Genomic DNA, 23,154 nt, shown 5'->3' on the forward strand with positions numbered 1-23,154 from the left:
AGTCCAGCTTTGATCAATGACACCCCATCTTGCTGGCTTCATGCCTGTGGGCAAATCATGTAACCACTTTCACTGTCGGTTCCATTAGGGCTGAAATGGAGAGAACATCTGCCTTAGGAGCCACCGGGAAGATCGGCAGTTACACATAAAGTACCTGACACAGGGTAACCCGCAGGAGATGAAGGCATTATTCTTCCTATACATTGTAGAACCGTCACCATCATCCTGGGATTCTTCTTTTCATGTTTTCATTTTACAGGTATGCTACCATTTTTTCAAAGCCACACCCAAATTTGTGCCAAACCAGAAAGGACTCCCTCGAAGACTCATTGCCCTGACAGCTATGAGAAGATATAAACATTTGGGGCACTTGGGTGGCTCAGTGGGTTAAGCATCCAACTCTTGATCAGCTCAGGTCATGATCTCACGGTTTGTGAGATCGAGCCCCATGTCAGGCTCTGTGCTGACAGCTTCTCTCTCCCCCTCTGTCCCCCCCGGTTGCACACTGTCTTGCTCTGCCTTGAAATAAATAAACTTTTACAAAAAGATATAACGATTTAAGTTTGCTTGACCTAAGGCCATAGTATGGTTCTCACGCCCAAATCATGATAATAGATGCCCGAGGTCAGCAACTATGCCTTCTTCTTCTCTTCTCTGAGTTCCCACAATACTTGGCTCACACATCTATGAAAGCACTAAAATGTACTATAATGATCCGTGTGCGTATGTGTCTGTCTGTCCTACTGGACTATGGTATCTTAGAGAACGGGGCTGACTCTCCTCCCTCCACACCCCCAGGGCACAGCACCGTGCGGGCCGTGGAGCTTGTGCTCAGCTGTTGGCTGGACACGCGGATGAACGAGCCTCCCATGACAGCCAGCCCCAGGTCGAGAAACCCACAGGCTCTACTGCGATTTGCTGACTTTTCTGGGCCTCCTAAAAACTCATCCCTTTCTCTCCTTCTAGATGAGATATGCACTACACATTTTGAGCATCAAAATTTGGGAAGCCACTGTCAGAGAATTCTATGTTTAAGAGAAGGAAAATACCACTGGCTTTAAAATTCACACGTTTGAATAAAGAAGACTCTTTCATATGGTCCGGAGGCACTGGGTGTCCCTCTTTCACCAAGAGGATAAACAAGGGTAAGCTTCCATTGAAAACCATCCGCTGCGGTCTTCGGCCCTGCATGTCTGTTAGTGGCTACCTGGATGGGGGATGGGGACTGCACACCTTTTCATAATCTTTAGTTGTGAGCCATGTGAACACACGGGGTTCTGACAGGTAGCCGGCACCAGGTCTCTCTAGACTTTCCTTACGGAGTACGTGAAGCATGTAAACAAGGAAAGCCAGTGACTGAAAGATGTGCTGTCACATCTGTGCACAGAACTTGAGTAAAGCCTACTCAAAAAACAACAAACCTGAGGAAAAAGTATAGGTGGCCCTCGAACAACACAGGGATTAGGGGCACTAACCGCCCCCGTCCCCTCCCGCCCCCTCCCGCCCCCCGCCTTGTAAAGTCAAAAGTCAGTGTTTACTTTGGACTCCCCCAAACCTTTACTCATCCAGAAGCCTTACCGGTAACATACAGTCGATTAGCACATACTTAGTATGGTACAGGATTATATGATGAATTCTTACAACAAAGTAATCCAGAGAAAAAGTATTAAGGAAATCACAAGGAAGAGAAAAGACGTTTACAGTACTGGACTGAACTTTTCAAAAAAAATGTGCCCATAAGTGGGTCCATGCATTCAAACCCATGTGGTTCAAGGGTCAGCTGTACTTTTTGAGGTGGGGGAGGGAGGGTCTTTATACTGGCTGGAAAAAACCTTATTAGCTGTTTGGACCGTGTGCCTAAGCCACCCGGACAAGAGGCCGCCACATGAAGGTACACGCCCTTGTTGTCCGCACCAGCAGCCCCTGTCCATGACTTCGTGTTGGAGAGATGGGCTGCCAACCCCCAGTTCAGGCCTAGTAAATGACACTTTTCAAAAAGCGCCCCAGGAGATTCTAATATGCAGCTAGGGTTGAGGACTGCTATTTGAGATGAATAAAATGTCAGTTTCCCACAAAATAAAGACAGTGATTTCTATTCTCTTAGAAACAGAGGGAGGCTCCCGTAGAACACAGGCATCAAAGTTCTTGGAGCTTTTAAGAGAAAGTTTCCCCAGAGAGAAAGTACTTAAAGACTTTGCCAAGTCACTTACGATGATGACAACTTTAAAAGGGGTTTTTAGCTGTTTTTCTAACTTGCTCAGAAGGTCAAAGCTGACAATGTTGACCAAGCCAGCTGTCAGGCGGTCCTTGCCGGTCACCACGACATTGATGCGGTCTGGGCTCAGAGACGGCAGCCACCGAAGGAAGGCCTGGGGATGAGAGGGGAGAATGGAGCCTGGGAGACCCGGCCGGCAGCCGTCAGCTGAGGCCCCAGCCGACCCATCAACAGCACCCCCTCAAGGGACAATGTTAACGCTCCCGAGAAACAAACTCAGTGCCTTTCTCTCCACACCCTTCTGCATTTGCTGGCACCCTTGGGCCCATGAACAGCAAACACCTCCGCTGCCCTCTTAACCGTCCGCTCCTTCACTTTCTACTAACGGGACACTGCCTTCCTTAGTATGCAAATATCATTGGCAGTCACTATGCGGTCTGCGGATTCCATCCCTTCAACCTCTAACTAGATGGCAGGTTTCTGCAGGGAAAGAATGTGACTCTTTCAATGAGGAATTTTGTAAAGGAAGTCTTACCAGATGCTGGTATATACCAAAGACACCGATAATGACAAAAATACTTGTCACCTGCTCTCTCCAGAAATCTTGCCATCTCTGGCCAAAGCCACTGCCTGCAACCAATGGGAGGCCCCCAGCAGCCTCCGTGTCAGCGGCTGGTGTCTGGGAGCTCCCCTGGCATCCGGGGCTGACACTGCTGTGATGGCAAGTGCTGCTTCTTTGTCTACTTTCGCTTCTGCTCACAACCAAGTGACCACCTGGTTCTTTCTTTCAGCATTTCTGAGGGTGCTGTGGGAATCTAACACGCACCAAATAAATACGTGCTGAATTGTTAGTTTCTAGAGGCAGCGGCAGATTCAGGTCATAGGGACAGGGATAAAAAGGTATTGTTTCGATGCACATTTTTAAAGTTTTGCTTTCTCTTCAGCTGGAAGGGCACGTCTGTGCACCGGGCTGAGCGCTACGGGCAGAGTCGCCTCTTCTCCACAAGTGGCTCACAGTGGGGCTGAGTCAGAAGCCGGCGTGTGACGAGGCTGACAGCTGCCATGAGTAGCAGAGAGCTGGGAAAAGCCACTGATGGTCAATGAGCTCTTCATTCTCCACCAAGTTTGCTTGTCTGGGTGTTTATTCCTTTACTGGAAGCACTCTGATCCCTAGATTTATGGAAGACGAGCTCGTGTCGGCTCCCTCGGCCATAATGGTACCTGGTCGACACGGACATCCTGCTCACATCACCTTCGGCAGGGTGCAAGAACTCTGACCTCAGGAGACGCGGCTTCAAGGTCCTGTAATGCTCCCATCACCAGTGAGCACGCTGCTTCACCTCACTGAGATTCAGTTTTGTCATCCGTAAACGGGGTTGACATCTACTGCGTCCACTGCACACGGCTGCCTCGGGATGAGGAGGTAACCATTTTGAGCTGAAGTGTGGTGCAGGTGAAAGGTGTTACCGGCAGGGGCACAGGACGTACTGGGGAAGAGTCTGCTGCCAGACTGAGGCAACGCGTCCACGTCTGAGCTCATGGCTCCTTGGCTAGCTTTGGAAAGGTACAACCTGATTCTCATTCAGAAAAATCATAAGCCTGGCCTCAGAAGGCCATCTCCTCTCCCTTCCTCCCTCAGCTGAGACAGGATCTTGAAAGCTCCCGGGCCCTGTCCCCAACTGTCACTCGACTGCTTTAACACCGAGGACGCTTCGGTGTTAGAATCACAACACAAAGGGAACTGACCTGCTCCCACGTGAAGCGCACCGAAGACGGCACCACCACCAGGAGCGGCCACTCCTTCCGATAAAAGGCCGCGATACAGATGGCTTGGATGGTCTTCCCCAGGCCCATGTCGTCAGCAAGCAGCAGGCGGCCTCTTTTCGCTATGGCAAAACTGAAAGCAGATGCGGGAAGGACAGTGGCGTGGCACTGTTAGTGTCACTGTTAGTGTCAGGGCTGTTAGCTAACTATGTAATTGGGATGTGCACCGCCCGGTGTGGGCCACCGCACGAGGGAACACGGGCCCTGCTCGCTACAGACCTGCTCCCTGGACAGGGAAGGCGGGAGCCAATTAGGGGACAGTATAATCAATGATAACAGTGAAGACTCAAAATAGGGAAAATGTGAAATGGGGGTCAAAAGGCAGGGAGGGGCTCTAGAGGATAAGCGCATCATGGAAGCCAAGGAAGAAAATTTCCAGGACAGGCGGCCCCTCAGCCCAGTGCAGGCGAGACCTGGGGGAGTGGCCAGAAGGATCCTGGGAACCAGCCCCTAAAGAGGGGCCAGGAGGGACGCCTCTCACGTGAAAGGTCTGCCTAGAAGGGAAAGGAAGAAGAGACGATGGCATTGAAATTAGGCTTTCTCAAGGTCAGAGAGGACGTTTATGCACAGGGGCAAAGGGAAGGAGCCGGCAGAGACAGGACACTGGAGAAGAGGAGGACAGGCCGTGGGGAGGATGGAGCCGGGGTGTCTATCAGGGAGCAGCAGCCTCAGCAGCTTGTCCACCAGGAGCCGCCGCAGCCCCTCCGCCCTCCAGTGTGACAACCCCTGCTGACGCTGTGTGCATCGGGGCGCGTTCCAGCGTCCGGGGGGCCAGACTGGCCTGGGGGGCAGCCCGGTTCCACCGCTTCGCAGCTGGGTACCCTCACGCCAGTTACCCAATCTCCTCACGCCTCAGCCGTGAGACGGGCATGAAAGGACCCACCCCAGAGGCCGTTGCCGGGCTTTGACAGAGCTACTGTCTAAAGCACTGAAAACAGTGCCTGGCACCATCCATCCTAAGTGCTGAGGAAGTGTTTCTCTTGTAACTGCTACTCCTCAAAAAGGGAAAAATAATCAAGACGAACAGAAGAAAAATGACTTGCTTGGCTCACAAGATGAATCAGTGAAAAGCAAAACGGATCCCAAGTGCCAGATGTCTGGTCTCCTGCTCCAAACAGCAGCCCTCTTTCCTGTGAATTCCTGGAAAACTGATCATTTTTTTTTTTTGCTCAGAAACCTGATAATAAGCCCATCAACTAGCTCTTTTTCTTTCCTTCTCACAGCCAAGGCAGCGCGTAGCCCCCGTGGTCAGCAGCGGGTATGGCTGGCAAGGGGCCTTTTGAGTTGCCAGAAAGTAGCGTTGGTGCCCTGGGGAAGCCAGTGCTCAGCAAAGGCAGAGAAGCGAGCAGCACATCCACGGGGGGCGAGGTGGGCAGACTACTCATGGCATGTGACGGCACTGTCCTCATCGCCCAGAGGCCACAGCGGCCCAGCCGGGGTGTGTGTGTGTGTGTGTGTGTGTGTACCCCCCCTTCATCCCCAGGGCCGTGACCACCATACGCCTTCAGTGACAAGGAAGGGAGCCCAGCACACTGCTGCCTCACTTGTCCAACAGACCCAGCCTCTCCTTGGCACACTGGCCTTAGAGAAATCTTCTAGACTGTTTCCAGGATCAACTCTCCCCACGGACCAGGTGGGGAGGTAAGTGTGAAAAGACTCATTTTCTCCCTTACTTTTTGATTTACACAACTGATGGCCAGGGCGGACAGGGGCAGGTGAGCAACAAAGCACGGAGGGCCTTGTGTTGCGGCCACAACAGGAGCGCAGTCTAACAGAAAACATGCCACGACATCGTCACAAACATGCGTGTCAGCCCCGAGTCCACTCTTGGAAGCTGAGTGACCTCAGGCACATGACTGCTGGGTCTCAACTCCCTCATCTGTTAAAAGGGACCATTCAGGTATTAGAGGAAGCTGGTACCTACCTAGGAGACTTTGCTCCATACGTTTAAGGGCGCTCTCACTGTAGTTCTTACAAAACAACATGGAACCGACAGCCCTGCTCCCTCAACACCAAATTCCTCCTCTTTAGAGAATGCAAGTTAAAATCTGGATTTAACTGGGGAGCTCTGAAGAAAGGCTGCAAGTGCAGCTTTAGCAGTTTCATTAGCCTTTCGGTTTAGCAGTGTCAGAGCCATAGTGAAAAAGGTGGAAGCTGCCGGCCAGGCTCCCGTTCAGGCGCGTCACACCCCTCGGCGGTGACGAGGTTAACTGGCCGGGCCGGCAGGTGCCACGTGGGCCCCGATCTCTAACGGAGCCCAGGAGAACTGGGATACTGAAGACAGATGCTGCCCAGGGGTGGGGGTGGGCAGGCTCTCAAGCAAGACGGAGCTGTGCAGAGCGTGTTATCCGTGACAGATGGAACTGGAGGGAAAAACGAGGGAAAGGGTGTGAGTAGAGCTGGGGCCGTGGGAATGCAGGGAGGCGGGACTGGGCCCAAATCACAGAACAAAATCCCGTCAGAGACAGTGGCCACGCGTTTGCCAAAACCTCACGAGTGGACTGCGTGTGGACAGGCCGTCCTGTTTGCCAGCGCCACGATTTCCTCTCTTCCCCTGCACGGGGCTATATCCCCAGCCACACCACCGAATGGCAGAGGTAGCTCCTGCTGTCTTCTGGATGGCCATGAGGACTGCCTTTTTCCTATGACCTCCATTCTCTTCACTAGAAGGCAAGTTCAAACCTGCCATTTGGTCCTCCCAAGCAGCTCTAGAACACAGGACAGGTCACGATGTGGGCTTATCTTTTTTTTCTGTCTATAATAAGAACACCCTGACTTTCTTTTGGAAAACCACCTTCCGCTCAACCCAAGTAACTCAGGTGGGGCAGGCCCTACCAGCTGGCTCCAGGGCCTGTCATCCATTCTCACCAACAAGACTCCCCAGCCCCCAGGGCACAGTGACTGGTTCTGGAATCAGCACTGGATTTCAGGCCCTTCAGTGTCAGGCCCACCAGAAAAGAGGTGCTTCCGCTGGGTTGCTGAGCTGACGGGTGCAAGCCAGAAGTGCGAGGCAGCCCTGGCCGCCACACCCGAGGAGCACCTGGCTGAGAACAAAGCAAACTGAGGAGAGAGCCGAGCCGAGAGTGAGACAGGGAGGTGTGATGGGATCTTTGGAGACCCTTGGTTGTCTACTCCACGCACTGAGAAATCTCTCTCCTCGTTGGGTATCTGCACACCTGCGATCCAGAGTCCTGATCAACTCACAGAATTTGCAATCAATGGTTATAATCAGGCTTTGCTGACCGCACACCTGGCTGGTTAATGCCTAGCTGCTCCTAGATGTCCATGAAAGATGAGTGTTCCTAAGAGAAGAAGCATCTGAACCCCATTTGTACTCAGGGATGGAGTCCAAGCAAGACGAAGACCAAGAACCTACTTGACTCCCACTCTCTGGAAGGGCAGCAGACTGGACACGAGCTTGGAGTCCACTCCAGAAAGGTCTGCCTCAGGGATGGTTTCTGGGACACATGGAGACGTCTTCTCCAGCTGTGAAGCGAAAGCCAGGGTGAGCGTCTTGGGCAGAGGATCCAGCTGAACTTGTGGAAGGCAGCGCACTTGTGCAACTAGAAAGGAGCACAGAAGGGTATGAATGGAAGCGCTAATGCCCATGAGAGCTAAGGACAGGGAGGGCGCTTCAAAATACAGAGCTCGGTGGCTGGAATTCTGGCACATGCCGTTTTCTCAAAAACATAACCGGAGAGAAACCCGCGGGATGACGGTCACATCCTGAGCAAGTCCATAAGGCTAGAGAACTGGTTTTCCCTCTCTATCCCTTAGTTTCTGCAAATAAGAGGGCAGTCACTAATGCCAAATTGATTTTCTACACTACACAGATACTCGGAAGAATTGCAAATGTTTCTGTGACTCTTTTTTTTTTTTTTTAACCTAAAGTAATTTAAAACAATTCTCTCAGTATTCCCACTCAAATAAGGACCCACATTCTTAAAAATCAGCCCAGAAAGACCCATGAAAAAGCAAGATATAGAATGAATAAATCTTGTCATTTCCATTCTCTTCTTTTTTTTTTAAGTTTATTTATTTATCTAGAAAGTGCGAGAGCAGGGGATGGGCAGAGAGACAGAGACAGAGACAGAGAGACAGAGAGAATTCCAAGTAGGCTCCGCTCTGTTAGGGCAGAGCCTGACGCAAGGCTCAAACTCATGAACTGTGAGATCATGACCTAAGTCGAAATCAAGAGTCGGATGCTTAACTGACTGAGCCACCCAGGCACCCCTCTTCTTGTTTTATTTGGGTTTTGATGTTTGAGAAATTGAGAACTCTAAGTTATCTGCTGTTGATAGGCAAGGAAGCACTGTGCTCTGTGCAGAGAAGCTGTTAGGTGTTTCCAAGAAAGATCAGGAGGACAGTAGGGCTATTTATAAACAACAATAATAGCAATGACAAAGGGCAGAGTCACGCTGAGTCCACCAACTTATAAAAATACAAATGGCCCTGCACACTTGAGACCCTTTCCGTAAGACAGAATACCGATCTCCCCTTGAGAGAGGTGAGCTTTACAGCAGTGACGTCAATGGTGAAGCAGACGACCAAGTTCCTTGGTTTGGAGGTGACCCGAGAGCACCTCTAAAGTAGGTTGGCAAGCTTAGACCTGCGGGCCAAACCAGCCTGTCTGCTTTTGTAGATCAAGTGTTACTGGAACATAGACATGACAGCTGTCTGCCTGCTTGCCACAATGACAAAATCAAGTAGATGGGAGACCATATAGCCCACAAAGCCTAAAATATTTACTATCTGGCCCTTTACAAAAAAAGTTTACCAACCTCTGCCAAGTTCAGAGTCTAAACCGTTCCTAAGAGTGACTATTACTCTGACTCTTTCAATTAAAGCTTGTATTTAGGGGTCTTTACTTTCCTTCCAAGTGTGCTGGTTCCAGACCCCTATATAACAGACAGGGAAATCTCTCCTTCCAGTCAGAGCCATTACCCCAAGTGGGAAAAATTACTTGGGACCTACAAGAAACGAAAGGAAATTAATTTCAATGGTTTTGCTTTTTGAGAGAATTTAGCCTCACCCGATTTTAAAATTAAGAGGGAAGGAAAAAAATCTCCTTTATTTAAGAGAGAAACAGAAAAAGAATAAACCAGGGGTACAAACAAAACAGATAATTCTGGGGGTGGGAGAGAGACAAGTTAAACACCAAAGACGATAGACCTAGACGTCACTGGTAGAGGAATTATCAGCAATCTACTCATCACAGCCTGCTGTCCTATGGGTTGAGGCTTTCGAGATGGCCTTCCCTCTTATCATTGTCCTTTGAAAAATCTAATTAGAAGAGTAACTCCTGTCTGCGGATCTTCTGTTGCTCTTCGTCCTTTCCCTTCTCACGGGCACCTTGGGAGTCACAGTAACCCACCAAGGGGCTAACTGTCTTCAGGAACCTGGTAAAGGGAACCAAATAAGAAACTGGGTGTATTTCATTCCTACCCAGTAGTACTGGAAATTCTAAGGTTGTTGGTTCTGTGTGCCACGTGGTCACGTCTTTTCTTAACATCCTCACGAGGTATTCCAAGTCTTCTGCCACATCATCAAGTGGCTACCATTGTAAGTATTGATCTCAAGATGGAGGGCTGAGCCATCCGACTGCTACCTTAAATTGCTCTGTAGTCTCAATATATTTAAATCCATTTCCATCTCTCACTAAATGTACGTACCAGTTATTTCTGGAAACCGTTTGCATGAACAGAATCACCATGATAAGAAATTAGGTAAGGTTGATGGCTTTAATATAAAAGAGACTTCCCCTACTGACAGAGAAATACATTTTATGCCTCCAAATTAAATCTGCACATGCTGATTTGTGCACACTTCAGGAGACTGAGCACTCCGTGTGCTTTCAGAAACCATTTTTATTTTAATCCTGGTGACCGCCGGTGCTCAAATACCTGATGGAAGCTAAGAAAAGGATGACGACCCGGCCGGTGTGAAATGTGGTGCTTTGTAAGCATTATGTTCTCCCAGCCGTTCAAGAGGAAAAAGCAACCTCCACTCGGTCTCCCACCAGCTACTGCCTCCATGGTCCTACGCTGCTGGTTCAGCCAAGTGGGTAAGTTTCTGAGACAGCCCCCCAAGTCACTAATGTCCTTTCCAGGTGCTGGAAGATGACAGGAATGTGCTGTCTGGCTTCATGAGTCATCTAGAAATCGTTTCTGTAAAATTGCTCTTCGGCAGAATGCTACTGAGCCACAGAGCAGAGAGATGTTAGTGTTTTCAAATAGCAGCTGACAAGACAAGATCAGTGAGGGGGATGCAGAGCCCTTCTGGACTGTGACAGCCGGGCGAAAACAAAAGGCCTTATGCCAATTTCACCGTGGGCGAAAGGCCTCAAGTCACTTAGAAAAGAGGGAGAAGGAAAGCTCTTAGATTCACCGTTATCTGGAGAAAATAACTGTCACCATGTCATCAATAAGCATTCATGCACTCAGGAGGTCTTACTGTCATTTCTTAATGAGTTTCAAATGCACACGCTCGGTAGCTCAGGGCCAGGAACCTAACTTCACACAGGAGGAACGAGGGCTAGGGGTGGAGGAGAGGCCCCAGGTCTGCAGTCTGTCAACAAAATGGGAGCTAAACTGGGGTATTCTGAAGAGCCTTGTCTCCTCAGCCTCTTATTCACGGTGCTGGTATCTACATTTCCAAACAGGTCACGCTACAACCTCGAGATCACCAGCCTGGTCTGACTTCTGTCACTGGCTTGATTGTAAGCCTACAACGCTCCCAATGAGGAAGACAACTGTTTCCTCCTTTCTCTGGGTCCAAGATTTTTGCAATCTATAAAATGTGTAGAATCAGTCTTCTCTTCCACCAGTCGCTGTAATGACAAGATAGCACGTAACACAGCAATCTGAGCCCTAACACTAGAATTCTTAAGATCTGCGGAATTATTAACGTGAAATGCAAAATTTCACGTGTGGCCAGGATGTGCATTTTTCTGGGTGAAGAATCCATCGTGTTCCTCAGGTATTTCAAAGAGTCTACAGCACACACAAGATTTGGAACCATTACATAATGTTACAGGAGTCATGAGACATGGTTTTCCATTACATTCCTCCGCTAAGGCCGTACATTTCCTGCTTCGTGTTGGTCCGTAAAAATCAAAGCCTTTATAGCTAACATAATTATATGCCTTCCTGCGGTTGAAAAACAAAGGGGCAAGAGGGAAACACTCACTCCCACTGCTTATCAAAAATTTAGCTTTGGCCAAATAGTTCACTCTGAACCACAAGTTCCAGAAAGCCGCAGCCACAGGGCCTCAGCTCGACATCGGTCACCCTCGCCATGTCAGCCAGTGTTTGCTGGTGCTAAATAAGGACCCCATCACAGTCACACTTAACCTTGGGTTTGCTGCAAGTCCTTCCACAAGGAATCAGAAACACTTCTCTTCTATTTAACTTCTGTCAGTAGGATAGAAAGAGAGTAAAGACCCCTTTTTTTCACTGAAAGGACAGAGGAGACCCAGAATGTTGAATTCTCTACCTGATGTCACCTAGTCAGTCGCTTGAGGAGGAGACAGAGAGAAGAAACCCAGCTTCTCCCTCTTCTTGAAAGTCCTGGGCTGGTGGGCAAGATGGCCAATGACTCAGAGCTGCCCCCTGGATCATGTCTCTCCTGGCCTGACTGGGACCAGCACTGGCTCGGAGGCCCAGCCAAGTCCTCAGGGGGCCAAGCAGGAGGAACCTAAGTGGCGCCAGCCACAGACCCACTGCAGGAGTGTGCAGCTTGGAAGCTGGGTGACAGATGGGCGCTCCAGGGCAGGCTGAGCTATGCCCATGTCCCCCCTTTCTCAGGCACACTAGAATTTACTGCCCGACCCATGCAGAGCACAGAGAGGAAAAATGGTAAGCCCAAACTGGCTTCTCCTTCTTATACTGATACCTGTACACACATCCCTTCCCTCAGTCAGTTTCCAAGGGCTTATTAAATGCTACGCGTGCTACAAAGCCCACAGCCACCTAGACCTTGCAACCTTCATTGATCATCTGGTTCTCATAGCAAACCGAGAGCCTTTCTTAGAGGGAATCTACAGTGGCTTCCATCTACACAAAGCAAACCCAGCTCAGCTGATTCCCAAAGTCCACATCTAACACTTCTGTGATGAGTAGGAAGTTGCAAGGGCCTCAGGAACTTGACTAGCATGGCCGCACTCGGATGCAAGAAGAGGTCCTGTGTTTGCCCGAGCTGCCCCAAAGCCACCATCTCAGCAGACGGGGTGTGGCTGCCTGGGACCATCTTCACCTTCACATGTCCTGGGCACAAGCAGGTGAACTTACCACAGGCAGGGGATGGGGGGGTGGGGGAGTGGTGCTCTTTAAAAATATGTTAAATTTAAGGCAGATAATTAAAGCTTAACAACAGCATGATATGAAACAAGCAAGGCAGGCATCTCACTTAATTTATTGTGCTCTTCCAAGAGAAAGCTCCACCTCCTGGTCTTGGCATCTGCAATGACAAGAAACACACAAGCCAACGTGACAGCCTGCCCTTCTGCGACGTCACTGCACTTATTCGTTCATTCCCTGGTTTCATAAATCTCCAGGAAGCCAGGATGAGGTGGCTGGTCCTGTGCCCGCCAGTGGGGACACAGAGGCTAGGAGCACCTGCCCTCGTGGCTTTCACAGAATTCAGGGAGGAAAGACAAACCGATGTGGCAATAATACTGCGTTGTTAAGGGGGTGATAAAGGGTCCTACGGTGATACGTGACCGGGCATGGTCTGACAGGTCAGAAAGGCCCTGAATTTCCAAGATGGGGATAATTACAGTAGCTTACACTTATCCGGTGCTTACTTTAAGCCAGGCATAGTATCAAGAGGTTCACATGCTCCTCACTACCCTATAAGCTGGGTACCGGGGTCAGAGCAGTCAAACACCAGTTCAAATCCCAGTTCTGCCGCTTCCTAGCTGTGTGACCTTGGGAAAATTATGTAACACCTCTGTGCCTCAGTTTCCGCACCTGAAAAGTGAGGACACTACAGCTCCTGCCTCACAGGATTTTCAGGAGGATTACATGAGATTTAAGTATTAAATGCTTATGAAACTGTGCCTGGCAAACAATAAGCACTCAAAAGAAAGCTAGTAACTATAAATTATTATTGTTGTTATTAGTATGATGCCATCCACTGATTGGCATAGTACACATCACACACAGTACTAACCAAGAAGGGGAGTGTCTCACTACCCAACCGTAGCTAAGTTCTTAGAGAGGCTCCCCTACCGAGCTACCTTCTGAGAAAATCATGAAAGCTACATAGTTGCAGATAAATGCCTTCTGGATGGCAGACATGAACTCTTCTCCGTATGACCAACCTGAGAAAGCAAGGTGGTTAGGGAACAAGCTGCATAAACATAGGGAGTCAGTTTCTGAATAAAAAGCAAGGTGGCCCCAGTGTAATCTGACAGACCAAAGGCAGACAGGCTACTCCCACCGTGGGAATAGTACAGGACACTCTTCGTGACAACAGCTTGACCCGGACACTGGCAGAGCAGCAAACGGGGAAGTCTGTGAATAGCAGTGACGGCAAAGCGGCAAAAAAAAAAAAAAAAAAAAAAAAAACCCACGACTCCACTCACGGTTTCTAGATGTCTGAGCGTGGGCAGGACTGGGTGCCAATATTTTAGCTGTTCACATTTCCAAAACAGCAGACCGTATCTATTTGGTGTGATTTCAAAGGTCACTCTTTGTGGAATACACACAGGCCTTCTGTACTGGCCTTTTAAGGGCAGCCTACTCCAAACTGAAGTCGAAAATCCAAGGGAGCCTGGAAGGCAAAGAACCCTGGACCTCGTGTCAGTGGCTCATCTGGCCTCAGGACAGGCCCCGGCACATCTCACCCAAATCCCACTCAGCAGGCTGCCCTTACGAGTTAAAACTCGATCCACCCAAGGAATAAAACAGTAATAGCTGGCATCACCCTTCTCCGGAAGGAGCCCCAAACCCTGATGAAAGCTCACTGAGCAAGTAATTCTATAGAGGCTTCTTCCATAAGATTGCCTAAACATGATGTCTCAAAGGCATGAGGTTTCAAAGGTTTGCTTTCTTACTCACCTACGGAAAAGACTAAAACCATATCAAGGATGGGAAATATTGATCCATAACAGCCACAAAAAAGCCCAAGCTGAGAATGAAACCCGGTAGTGCAGAATTCTTAAAACTAACTTCTGCCCCGTGTTCTCACGGGGCACCTTTTGAAGAGCTTCAGAAAAACTGAAGCACAAATGCTCTGCTTTGGCCAGCAGTGTTCAATTCCGGCTGATTATTAGACTTCTACAAATACCAATGCCCAGGCCCCACCTCGCAACAGTTAAATCAGTATCTGCAGCTGGGAACCAGGCATCAGTGTTTATTCTGGGAGCGGGGCCTGGCAAGCTGTGTCACCAAGCCCCCCAGGTGGTTTGGATGCACGCTCAAGTTGGACAACCACTGACTCCGTCTACCCCAGGGCATTTATTTTTATGGCATATGCCTGTTTTTCGAGCTCTCCTAGGGACAAAAATCACTTCTGAATATTCAAACAGAGAAAAACAACTTGTGTGAGAACACGGACCACCATGCATCCTGGGAATCAGGCGGAAGCCAAGTACTTGCCGTAATTTCTGGAATCCATCTGCTTAAACACTGCAGTCAGATGTTCAGAGTAGCCGATGTCTGCCTCAAAGCGGGCCCGGGAGATGAGCACGCATCGCCCTTTGACAAAGGCAAGGGAGAGAGCTGAAGGCAGGCGGGCCTGGGCTACACCATCAGCAGAGGGCAACTCCCTGCTGTCCTCGGCCCCTTCCAAAGGCTGCAGGGTGACGGAGGGGAGGCTCTGGGCTGCTTTCACTGCGGAAGGAAAGGACATATGTGACAAGGTGCATGACTTTCACAGCACCCTGGGGGTGCTCGGACAGGCAAAGGAGAAGGGCAGGGGCGGGACTCGAGAAAAAGCTTGGTTAGATTAGGAAGGCTTGTAAGCGTGCTTTCACTGGGGCGTTGGGAACTGCAGGGTTACTGAATGGAACTTCTGCTCCTTAAGTGTTCAAATTAAAAAACACACAAATGAACAGGGGGAGGAGGGATCTCACCAAGATGTGTGACCTTATTAGAGAACTTCTGTTGCTGTGTCACAGAAGCCACTGAGGTCAACACCCAGAAATCACGCCCTTCACCCGACCCCCAGGTCACTGCTCTGCTACCGCTTGGAGAACCAGGGAAAGAGACACAGAACCATCAGTTCAAAAACACAGTTTCAAACCTTATTTTATCTGTTACAGATGCATCTTATAGATTAACAGATTTGACTATATAAAACTAAACTGTCGAAAAAACCAAATGGAATTGAAAGGCAAAACTACCAAATAAAGATTTTTGCAAGAAATGTGAGTAGAGCTCACTAACGAACTCAAAAGAGGGGAGAAATGACTAACATCTGGGGAAGTGTTCGACGTCACATATAATCAGAGAAATAAAGAGCCATTTTTACTCATCAAATTTGCAAGATTTAAAAAAAAAAAAAAAGCGCCTGGGTGGCTCAGAAGGTTGAGCATCTGACTCTTGATTTCAGCTCAGGTCATGATCTCGCAATTTGTGGGTTTAAGCCCTGCATCCGGCTCCACACTGTTCGGGATTCTCTCTCTCTCTCTCTCTGCCCCTCCCCGGCTCTTGTGCTCTCTCTCAAAATAAATAAACTTAAAAAAACACACAAACAGATATCTGCATTGCTAGTTGGGAATAAAACCTTTTGGAAAACAATTTGGTATTATCTAGGAAGAGTCCTAAACACTGATAATGATTCCACTTCCAGGAATCTATCCAACCTGACAACTGAAAATACAGAGATTAACGGATACAGGTATTCCTTACAGCTTTAACACTGGAAAAACCCAGAGCGGATACAAATGAAATAAAAACGAAATGATTTAAACAACTTGTGACACGTTTATACCACGGAATGTTATATGGCCGTTAATTGTTTTTAGTAAGAAATTTTGGAAAAGACAGACATACAAAAAGCCAATATTAAGTTTAACCGAATGAAATCATTTTTTTAGAGGTCAGAGTGGTCCGGTAATGGACACCTGCCTCTTCATAGTTCAGAGTTAGTGGTTAACATTCACCGTTAATACAAAAATAAAGTGTGTATATTTTAACGCCTAGAAAAAAGGCTGGAAGGCACAGGACCAAAATGTTAATAGTGGTTAACTGAGTGGGGAGACTATGGGGGAATAGTTGTTCCTTGCACGATAATATACTTTCTACGCATTCTACGACGCAGATGTGGTAGGGTTAAAAAGACAAAATCCACAGGTACGCCTAGAGCAAGTCGGCAGCAAGACCGACAGTCTTTACACACGACACTGATAAAAAGCATAAACCACTGTGAAGACACATCATAAACCTATCCGAAAAATAAAGACCAAGGGCAGATGGTGGCTGTCCTCGTGCTGAGCACCACGTAACACAGAGCTGCTGAGTCACCATGCTGTATACCTGAAACTGACGTAACGCTGTGTGTCAACTGTACTTCAACAGAGAGGAAAAAGAGCAAGGATGAACACACAAGTCCATGGTCACTGCGCGAGTGTTCAAGGGCTATCTCAGCAGACAGCGGGTCAATTGGGCAAAACACTGGTAAGGATGTAGAGAGGAGCGAAGTTATTCATAAGCAGTAAAAGTCATCTAAAAGCAATAGGGAGAATTTTGTGCCCAATAATCCATTTCTTTTTTAAGCTTATTTATTTATTTTGAGAGAGACAGTGCGCGGGACAGGGGCCGAGAGAGGGGGAGAGAGAGAATCCCAAACAGGCTCCAGGCTCAGCTGTCAGCACAGAGCCCGATGCAGGGCTCAATCCCACGAACTGCGGGATCATGACCTGAGCCGAAGTGGGATTCTCAATCAACTGAGCCACCCAGGTGCCACCCAATAACCAGTTTTTAAAAAAGATGTGGGGCGTTACAAAAAGCAACCATATCACACAGAAAACCGAAATGAATTTGCAAAAGCAGAAGTCATCCAAGTCACCATGCGTTGTGAGAAAGGAGTAAAAAGACAGTAAAACAAACCCATGACAGTGGAACTCACTGATCTAAACTGAGCAAAAATGAGAAAACCAGGTGTTGAAACCTGCAATCTTAACCCAGAGTACTGGCTCTCCCCCTCCCAAGACCTAACAAATGGATTAAAATAACAGAAGTGAGCCCTTCCCCCAAAAAACATCACCAGCAGCTACCAAAGAAAGGGATATCACCTGACGCCATACATTTAAAGAGGTGGGACTCCAAAGAGAGACACAGGAAATTCTGCAGGGGGCCGTCCCATCACCCCTCATGCCCAGAAACGACTGGTGGCTCCAGACAATTCTACCTCATGCCCCAAACCCGCAGAGAAGTGACCTCGACAGGCCTCACCTTTTCCCTATTTGAGCCGGGTGGGGAAAGAGGGAGCATAGAAATGGCTGAGAAAAGAGAGGATGAAAATGGGAGACCAGAACCTCCAGGGCTGACGCGTTGGCAGAGATGTAGGCTCCGGGCACCAAGGTGATGAAAACCTTGGTGTAAGAGGCAATAAAATGTGAGAAGACAGAGTGGGGCATCCGGGGACTCTGACAACGGGCCAGGCTGGGTCAACGGTGTCCGCTGGAGCCTGAGCGCTCAGGTTAACTAGCCACGTAGCGTTGTGAGGATGGGTGCTGTGTGCCGAGCCGTTACTCTCGGGGCAGCCAGCTTCCTGTCGTAGCTGGAGCCAGCACTCCAGTGGGAACGTGCACTCTGAAGTCAGACTGTGTGGGTCTGAATCCCAGTTGTGCAACTCACTGGCTGCGTGATCCTATTTTAGTTACTTATCCTCTCTGGGTCTCAGTTTTCCCAGATACCTGTAAAACGGTTGTTATGAGAAACAGAAGACGCGGCGTATACAGGCATACCTCGTTTTATTGCTCTTTGCTTTACTGTACTTCGCAAATATCGTTTTTAGAAGTTGAAGCGTTGTGGCGACCCCGCATCGAGCAAAGGTGTCAGCGCCATCGTTCCAACAGTAATTTGTCTCACTCCCTCTTTGTCACGTTTTGGGAATTCTTGCAATATTTCAAACTTTTTCATTATTATTATATTTGTTATAGGGATTTGTGACCAGTGATTACAACTTGCTGAAAGCTCAGATGATAATTACCATTTTTTAGCAACAAAGTATTTTTTTACGCTGACTCATTTATTTTGAGAGAGAGAGGGAGAGCACGCGCACAAGCCGGGGAAGAGAGGGAGGGAACGAGAGAATCCCAAGCAGACTCCAAGCAGCCAGCATACAGCCCAACATGGGGCTCCATCTCCCTAACTGTGAGACCATGACCTGAGCCGAAATCAAGGGTCTGATAGATACTAAAGTGACTGAGCCACCCAGGTGCCCGGCAATAAAGTATTTTTTAATTAAGGTTTGTACATTGTTGTTTTTAGACATGCCACTACATACTTAACAGACTGCAGTATGGTGTAAACATAACTTTTATATGCACTGGGAAACCAAAACCTTCGCCTGAGTCACTTTATTGTGACATTTGCTTTACTGCGGAGGTCTGGAACCAAACCTGCAAAATCTCTGAGGTATGCCTGTATAGGAAGCTTAGAAAAACCTGCTGTGTAGCAGCTCCTTTAAATGCTAGCTTTTGTTCATATGGGGACCTTCACCCGAGGCTGGCCGTTAGTGAGAAGGCAGAAGAACACTGCGGGAGTGTCCTAAATGCCATCTGGACCATGAGGTGGACCACATCTGCTGCTCTGGGAGCTGTTTAGTGCCAGTCTCTCCCTGCATGCCAGGCAACGACACGCCCACTTACTTAGGGCACTGTAGTCGGTCATGCTGAAGTTCCACATCTTGGTGGCAGGATCTGAAAGGAAACAGAAGTACTTGGTTTGCTCACAAGGACGTTGATGACTGTCGTTATAAGTTGTACTTAGACATTCAGTAAAAGTTTGCTTAACGAATGAATGAGTACTGAGTTCAAAACAGTTGAGTGAGAGCCCCGACCGATGTACAAAATCCCTGCAGAGGACCAAAAGCAAACACAAGCGCGGACAGTGTTTCTACTCTCTATAGAGGAACTCAAGTCAGGCCCTGGCACGTTATGGCCTCACCTAAGAGGGAGAAGGACAGAGGTGGAACTAGAAGCCAAGTTCTCCGAGACCCAGTAGAGTCAGGCAGAGCACAGTGAGAAGGAGCATGCTCTCTGGGCTGCTGCAGCACCAACCACATCCCGGCTCTGCCCTTCCAGAAGAACCAATGCCAGCATGTTACTTCCCCTTACTGAGCCAGTTCTATGGCCTTTAAAATGGAAATAACATTCATCTATCGCAAAAAATGGTTGTTATGCTTAAGTGCTACAGCACAAATAAAGTACCCGGCAGGGGACCTGGCCTCTCAGTGAATATTCATCCATTCTCCATACGGCCCTGTGGCAGCCCCCAAGTTTGACAGCTGTTTGGAGGGATGTCTATTACAAAAGGAAACATGAACAAAAACAAAAATTTTTAACAACTGGACGGACAGAATGTGCCAATGCGCTCTCTTCGTATTTATGAGAACCTGTCAGATTAAAAGAGACTCTAAAAATAGGAAAAAACATCAGAAGAACAAGACCGAAGGCTCATTACCGTAACTTCTGCTGGGCAGACTCTTAAAGACTGCAATGAGGTGTGCATTATACCCGATCTTCACCTGGAAACGATCCCCACTCCTTATGCATGCTCCCTGCTGCGAGCTTACTGCTTTGTGGAACGAGGCCCCCGATTTCTGTGAGAGCCTTCCTTCTGGCCTGGCTGTCACACTCCCTGAACCACAGCGGCTGTCAGAAATGTTCTGCCCCGAGGTGGAGGGCCTCTCTGCCTTGGCGTCTAATCCAGGGTCCCTGTGTGGCTGTCCAAAGGAAGAAGCCGGTGTCTTCTGGAAACTCTTTGCTTTGGCCAAAGGCTCACGAGCTGTGTTAGCAAAGGGTGTGGATTTGGTCTCGTGTGAAGCCTGACCTGACTGATAACACAACAGCTGTTGAGTGGGAGCCCCTGGAGGACTTTTTGCCAAGGGAGGAGACACCCTGGTGGCAGTCATTTGACTCGGTGGGCTGTGGCTCAGGCAGGCTGTGGGCACATCTTCGTGTATCTTCCCGCTCCCCTTTGCCTGCTGTGGAGTGCTTAGATGAAAATGGTGGGGATTAGGAGGTCTTTGGTCACCAGTGGATGAACTGCTGAGATCCTGTTGTTTGAAAAGGACACCATGGCTCACCGGCTTAGGAGGCTCCCTGGGGAGATTGGGGGGCAGACCCTGCTTGGACTGGGAAGAGTTGGCGGCAATGGAGGAGCCGGAGCCTGCGCGCTGATGCTGTTCTGCTAATAATTTCTCAGCTCTACGGGCCAGAGCCTTCTGTCGATTCTCTTCAATTTTTTTCCTCTGCTCCTCTGTGAGAGGCAAGGACATTTTAACAGGGAAATGCTTATGCAAGGATTGTCACTCTTCAATCAGAAACTTGGCAAAAGCTGAGGAAGGAAAAACAATATTGAAATAAACATCAAACATATTGGCCACGCTCCTACCTTTATTTTCACAAGCTTTTGTCCCAGGAAATGCACAAGGAGTACAATCAAGGGATACGTTAAAGTTTCTTTTATAATTAAACACACACACACACACACACACAGGGAGAGTGGGTAGCATACACTAAAACAAAGATCCTGACAAAAAAGCAAAAAGCAAGGTAAGATCGAATCCAAAGCTAAAATAGTAATTCTGCTGCAATATTTTTCTCCCTCTCATCTCCCCCGGCCAATGTGAGTTATCAGATCCCAAGGAAGTTATGCAGTGCAACCTAGATCTTTCAGATAATGAAAAGGGTGACATTTCAAACCAGAAGTGATCATGGATTAGACTGACATAGACCAAAACAGCCACATACCATGGTGTGTCACTTGTGAACACAGACTCTGGCCAATCTGGAAGAAATAAAGAAGGAAGGCAGGATTAGCCTCATATAGACTGCACAGTAAACTCACCCCCTTGAATTCAATCCTGTCATCCTTCCTGGCAAACCAATCTGCAGGTGGCCAGGTGAAAGCCACAAGTAGCTGGCCCTCGTTAGAGCAACCATGACGCTTGGAAAAATCAGCAAAAAAAAAAAAAAAAAAAAAAAAAAAAAAAAAGTAATGCAGGCTCCTTGTACAAACTCAGATGCTACAAAAAGATGTACAGAAAAGAGTAAAATTAGTCTGTAATCTCACCACCCATCAATAAGCACTGTTAGTGGTTTAGAGTAGCTTAGAGTGATTTTTTTCTATTCCTATCCGTAGATGCATGCCACATATTCAGGAGAAACATTTATGTATTACAGAAAAGGATCATTACATACACTGTTTCGTGTCCTGGTTTTCTTTTTCAATTTATTTACTTGGACATTTTTCTATGAACAATACAATCTTTTACAGTATTCTAGAACCAAGGAGCTGGACACCAATTTCTCTGGCTTGGTTCGGACCAGACCTCCATCCACGAGTGTTTACAATGACGACCTGAGGATGGAATCCAGCAGCGCTGTTCCGCCTCTGAAGGGGTTTAAAGCTTCCCTTGCTGCTAAGACTCTCCTGGGCACAGCTCTGCATCACACGGAGTTTCCATGGTACCCCCCAAGACCTTTCACTTCCTCTAACCACCAGCAGTTAGGAAGGATATGGCAAAGGCTTTGTTCCCAGGTCAGAGCTGAAGCCCTCAGGCTCCCTGGGTAACACGCTCCTAACTTTCCAACCAGGGCTCTCCTGCACCCCCAAGATCTCCAGGCCCAAGCCGGGTGCGCTGACTGCCTTCACTAGCCACGGGAGGCGAGGCCAGGGGACGAAGAAACCCCACTAAACAGCCCCCAAGTCCTGAAGCCATCCCCACCCTCCCACACTCACACCCCGCCGCCCCTCGGCTGGGGCCCCCTGCTCCACCCCATTCTGTGGGCGCGCCTCCCGCCACCGGGCAATAACAGAGCGCCACGCCCCACTCCCACCCCTGTTATCTCCACTTGGATCTACCCTTCCCCGTGGCCGACCCCCTCTTCCAGGCTGGCATTTGGTCTCGTCCGCCTTCTCACCCGTAGAGGCACTGGACACGAGCCACGTTTGAGGCCTCCCCGAACCCAGGGGTTTCTCCAGATCCCTCTCGAGCTAGATTACCCTTCCCGGTGGGCGGCTAAGAGCGGGTATTCCAGCGCCGCCAGTTCGCCCACCTTACTGCCGCGCTTGGGCCTGGAGGGTGAGGGGTCACCGCAGAACTTCGCTTCCCAGCAGGCAACGCGGCCGCAGTTGCGCTTCATAAAGTGGGAGTGATGAAGTGGGTGATGGGGACCGGTGCCGCAAGGTCTTCCGGGACCTGTAGTTTGGGCCACGAGCCTGGCGGGAATTAGAGGACACGCACCGACGTGGGCGGGGCGGGACTGGAGCGATGCAGCCTGGGAATTGTAGTCCTCCGTTCCCACAAAGGTTTAGCCAAACACCAGGTCTTAAAGTTTCCAAAACGAGAACTTTCCGAAACCAGAAGTTCCCAAAACTAGAGTCTCGCGGTCTCAGCTTGTCTCCAGGGGAATCCCAGACAGCGGATTGATTTGGTAGCTCTTAATAAAAAGTATCCCCTGGAGCATCCATTCTAGGTGTCGATAACCTCGGAATTTAACCCCCGCCCTTTGTTCCAACTCCTACCTGACCTTCAGGGACTAAAGAGAATTGGCGTCGTGGTCATCATCATTGTCTTCATCGGTTGTTGTGCTGGCCATTTAATGTGAATTATCTTATTTAACCTCCACGATAACCTAATGGAACATGTGTTATTCGTATCCCTACTCTATAGATGGGAAAACTGAGACAGCTATTAGCTTTTCAAGGCTTTGTTAGACTATTTGTGATTCTGAATCCGAAGTCCCCGTTCTTCAGGGAAAATCTCTAAACTATCTGACACTCTCAGAGTCAGTTTGCCCCATTTCTGAGCATCAGTACCCCTTTCCTTACACGGTCAACTCAGTTATTACATATTGATGGTAATATTTCTCTCAGTATACACAAAGGTTTCTATTCTGTTTTCAAACATGGCTCACTTAAAAACAAAGAGGTAGA

At 48.7% G+C, this 23,154-nt stretch overlaps 1 protein-coding gene across 5 annotated transcripts in view; it reads right to left on the minus strand.

Annotated features, from left to right (window-relative positions):
• Positions 1–22,408, minus strand: part of SMARCAL1 (SWI/SNF related, matrix associated, actin dependent regulator of chromatin, subfamily a like 1) — a 53,679-nt gene extending 31,271 nt beyond the window's left edge. The window contains exons 1-9 of one of the 5 annotated variants that reach the window (XM_049614933.1): positions 22,275–22,408; positions 20,967–21,003; positions 19,675–20,550; positions 18,861–18,911; positions 14,641–14,874; positions 12,446–12,496; positions 7,416–7,602; positions 3,962–4,112; positions 2,211–2,369 (exon numbers count right to left, since the gene is read on the minus strand). In XM_049614933.1, coding sequence (XP_049470890.1) covers positions 2,211–2,369; positions 3,962–4,112; positions 7,416–7,602; positions 12,446–12,496; positions 14,641–14,874; positions 18,861–18,911; positions 19,675–20,491 — 1,650 coding nt within the window. In that variant the 5' untranslated portion in view covers positions 20,492–20,550; positions 20,967–21,003; positions 22,275–22,408. Of the gene's footprint in view, positions 1–2,210; positions 2,370–3,961; positions 4,113–7,415; positions 7,603–12,445; positions 12,497–14,640; positions 14,875–18,860; positions 18,912–19,674; positions 20,551–20,966; positions 21,004–21,416; positions 21,952–22,139 lie in introns of those variants that run through there. The other 4 variants (XM_049614930.1, XM_049614932.1, XM_049614934.1 and 1 more) reach the window with 4 other exon arrangements.
• Positions 22,409–23,154: the final 746 nt, after the last annotated feature.

The sequence above is a fragment of the Panthera uncia genome (genome assembly GCF_023721935.1).
Source record: "Panthera uncia isolate 11264 chromosome C1 unlocalized genomic scaffold, Puncia_PCG_1.0 HiC_scaffold_3, whole genome shotgun sequence".
Lineage (NCBI taxonomy): Eukaryota > Metazoa > Chordata > Mammalia > Carnivora > Felidae > Panthera > Panthera uncia.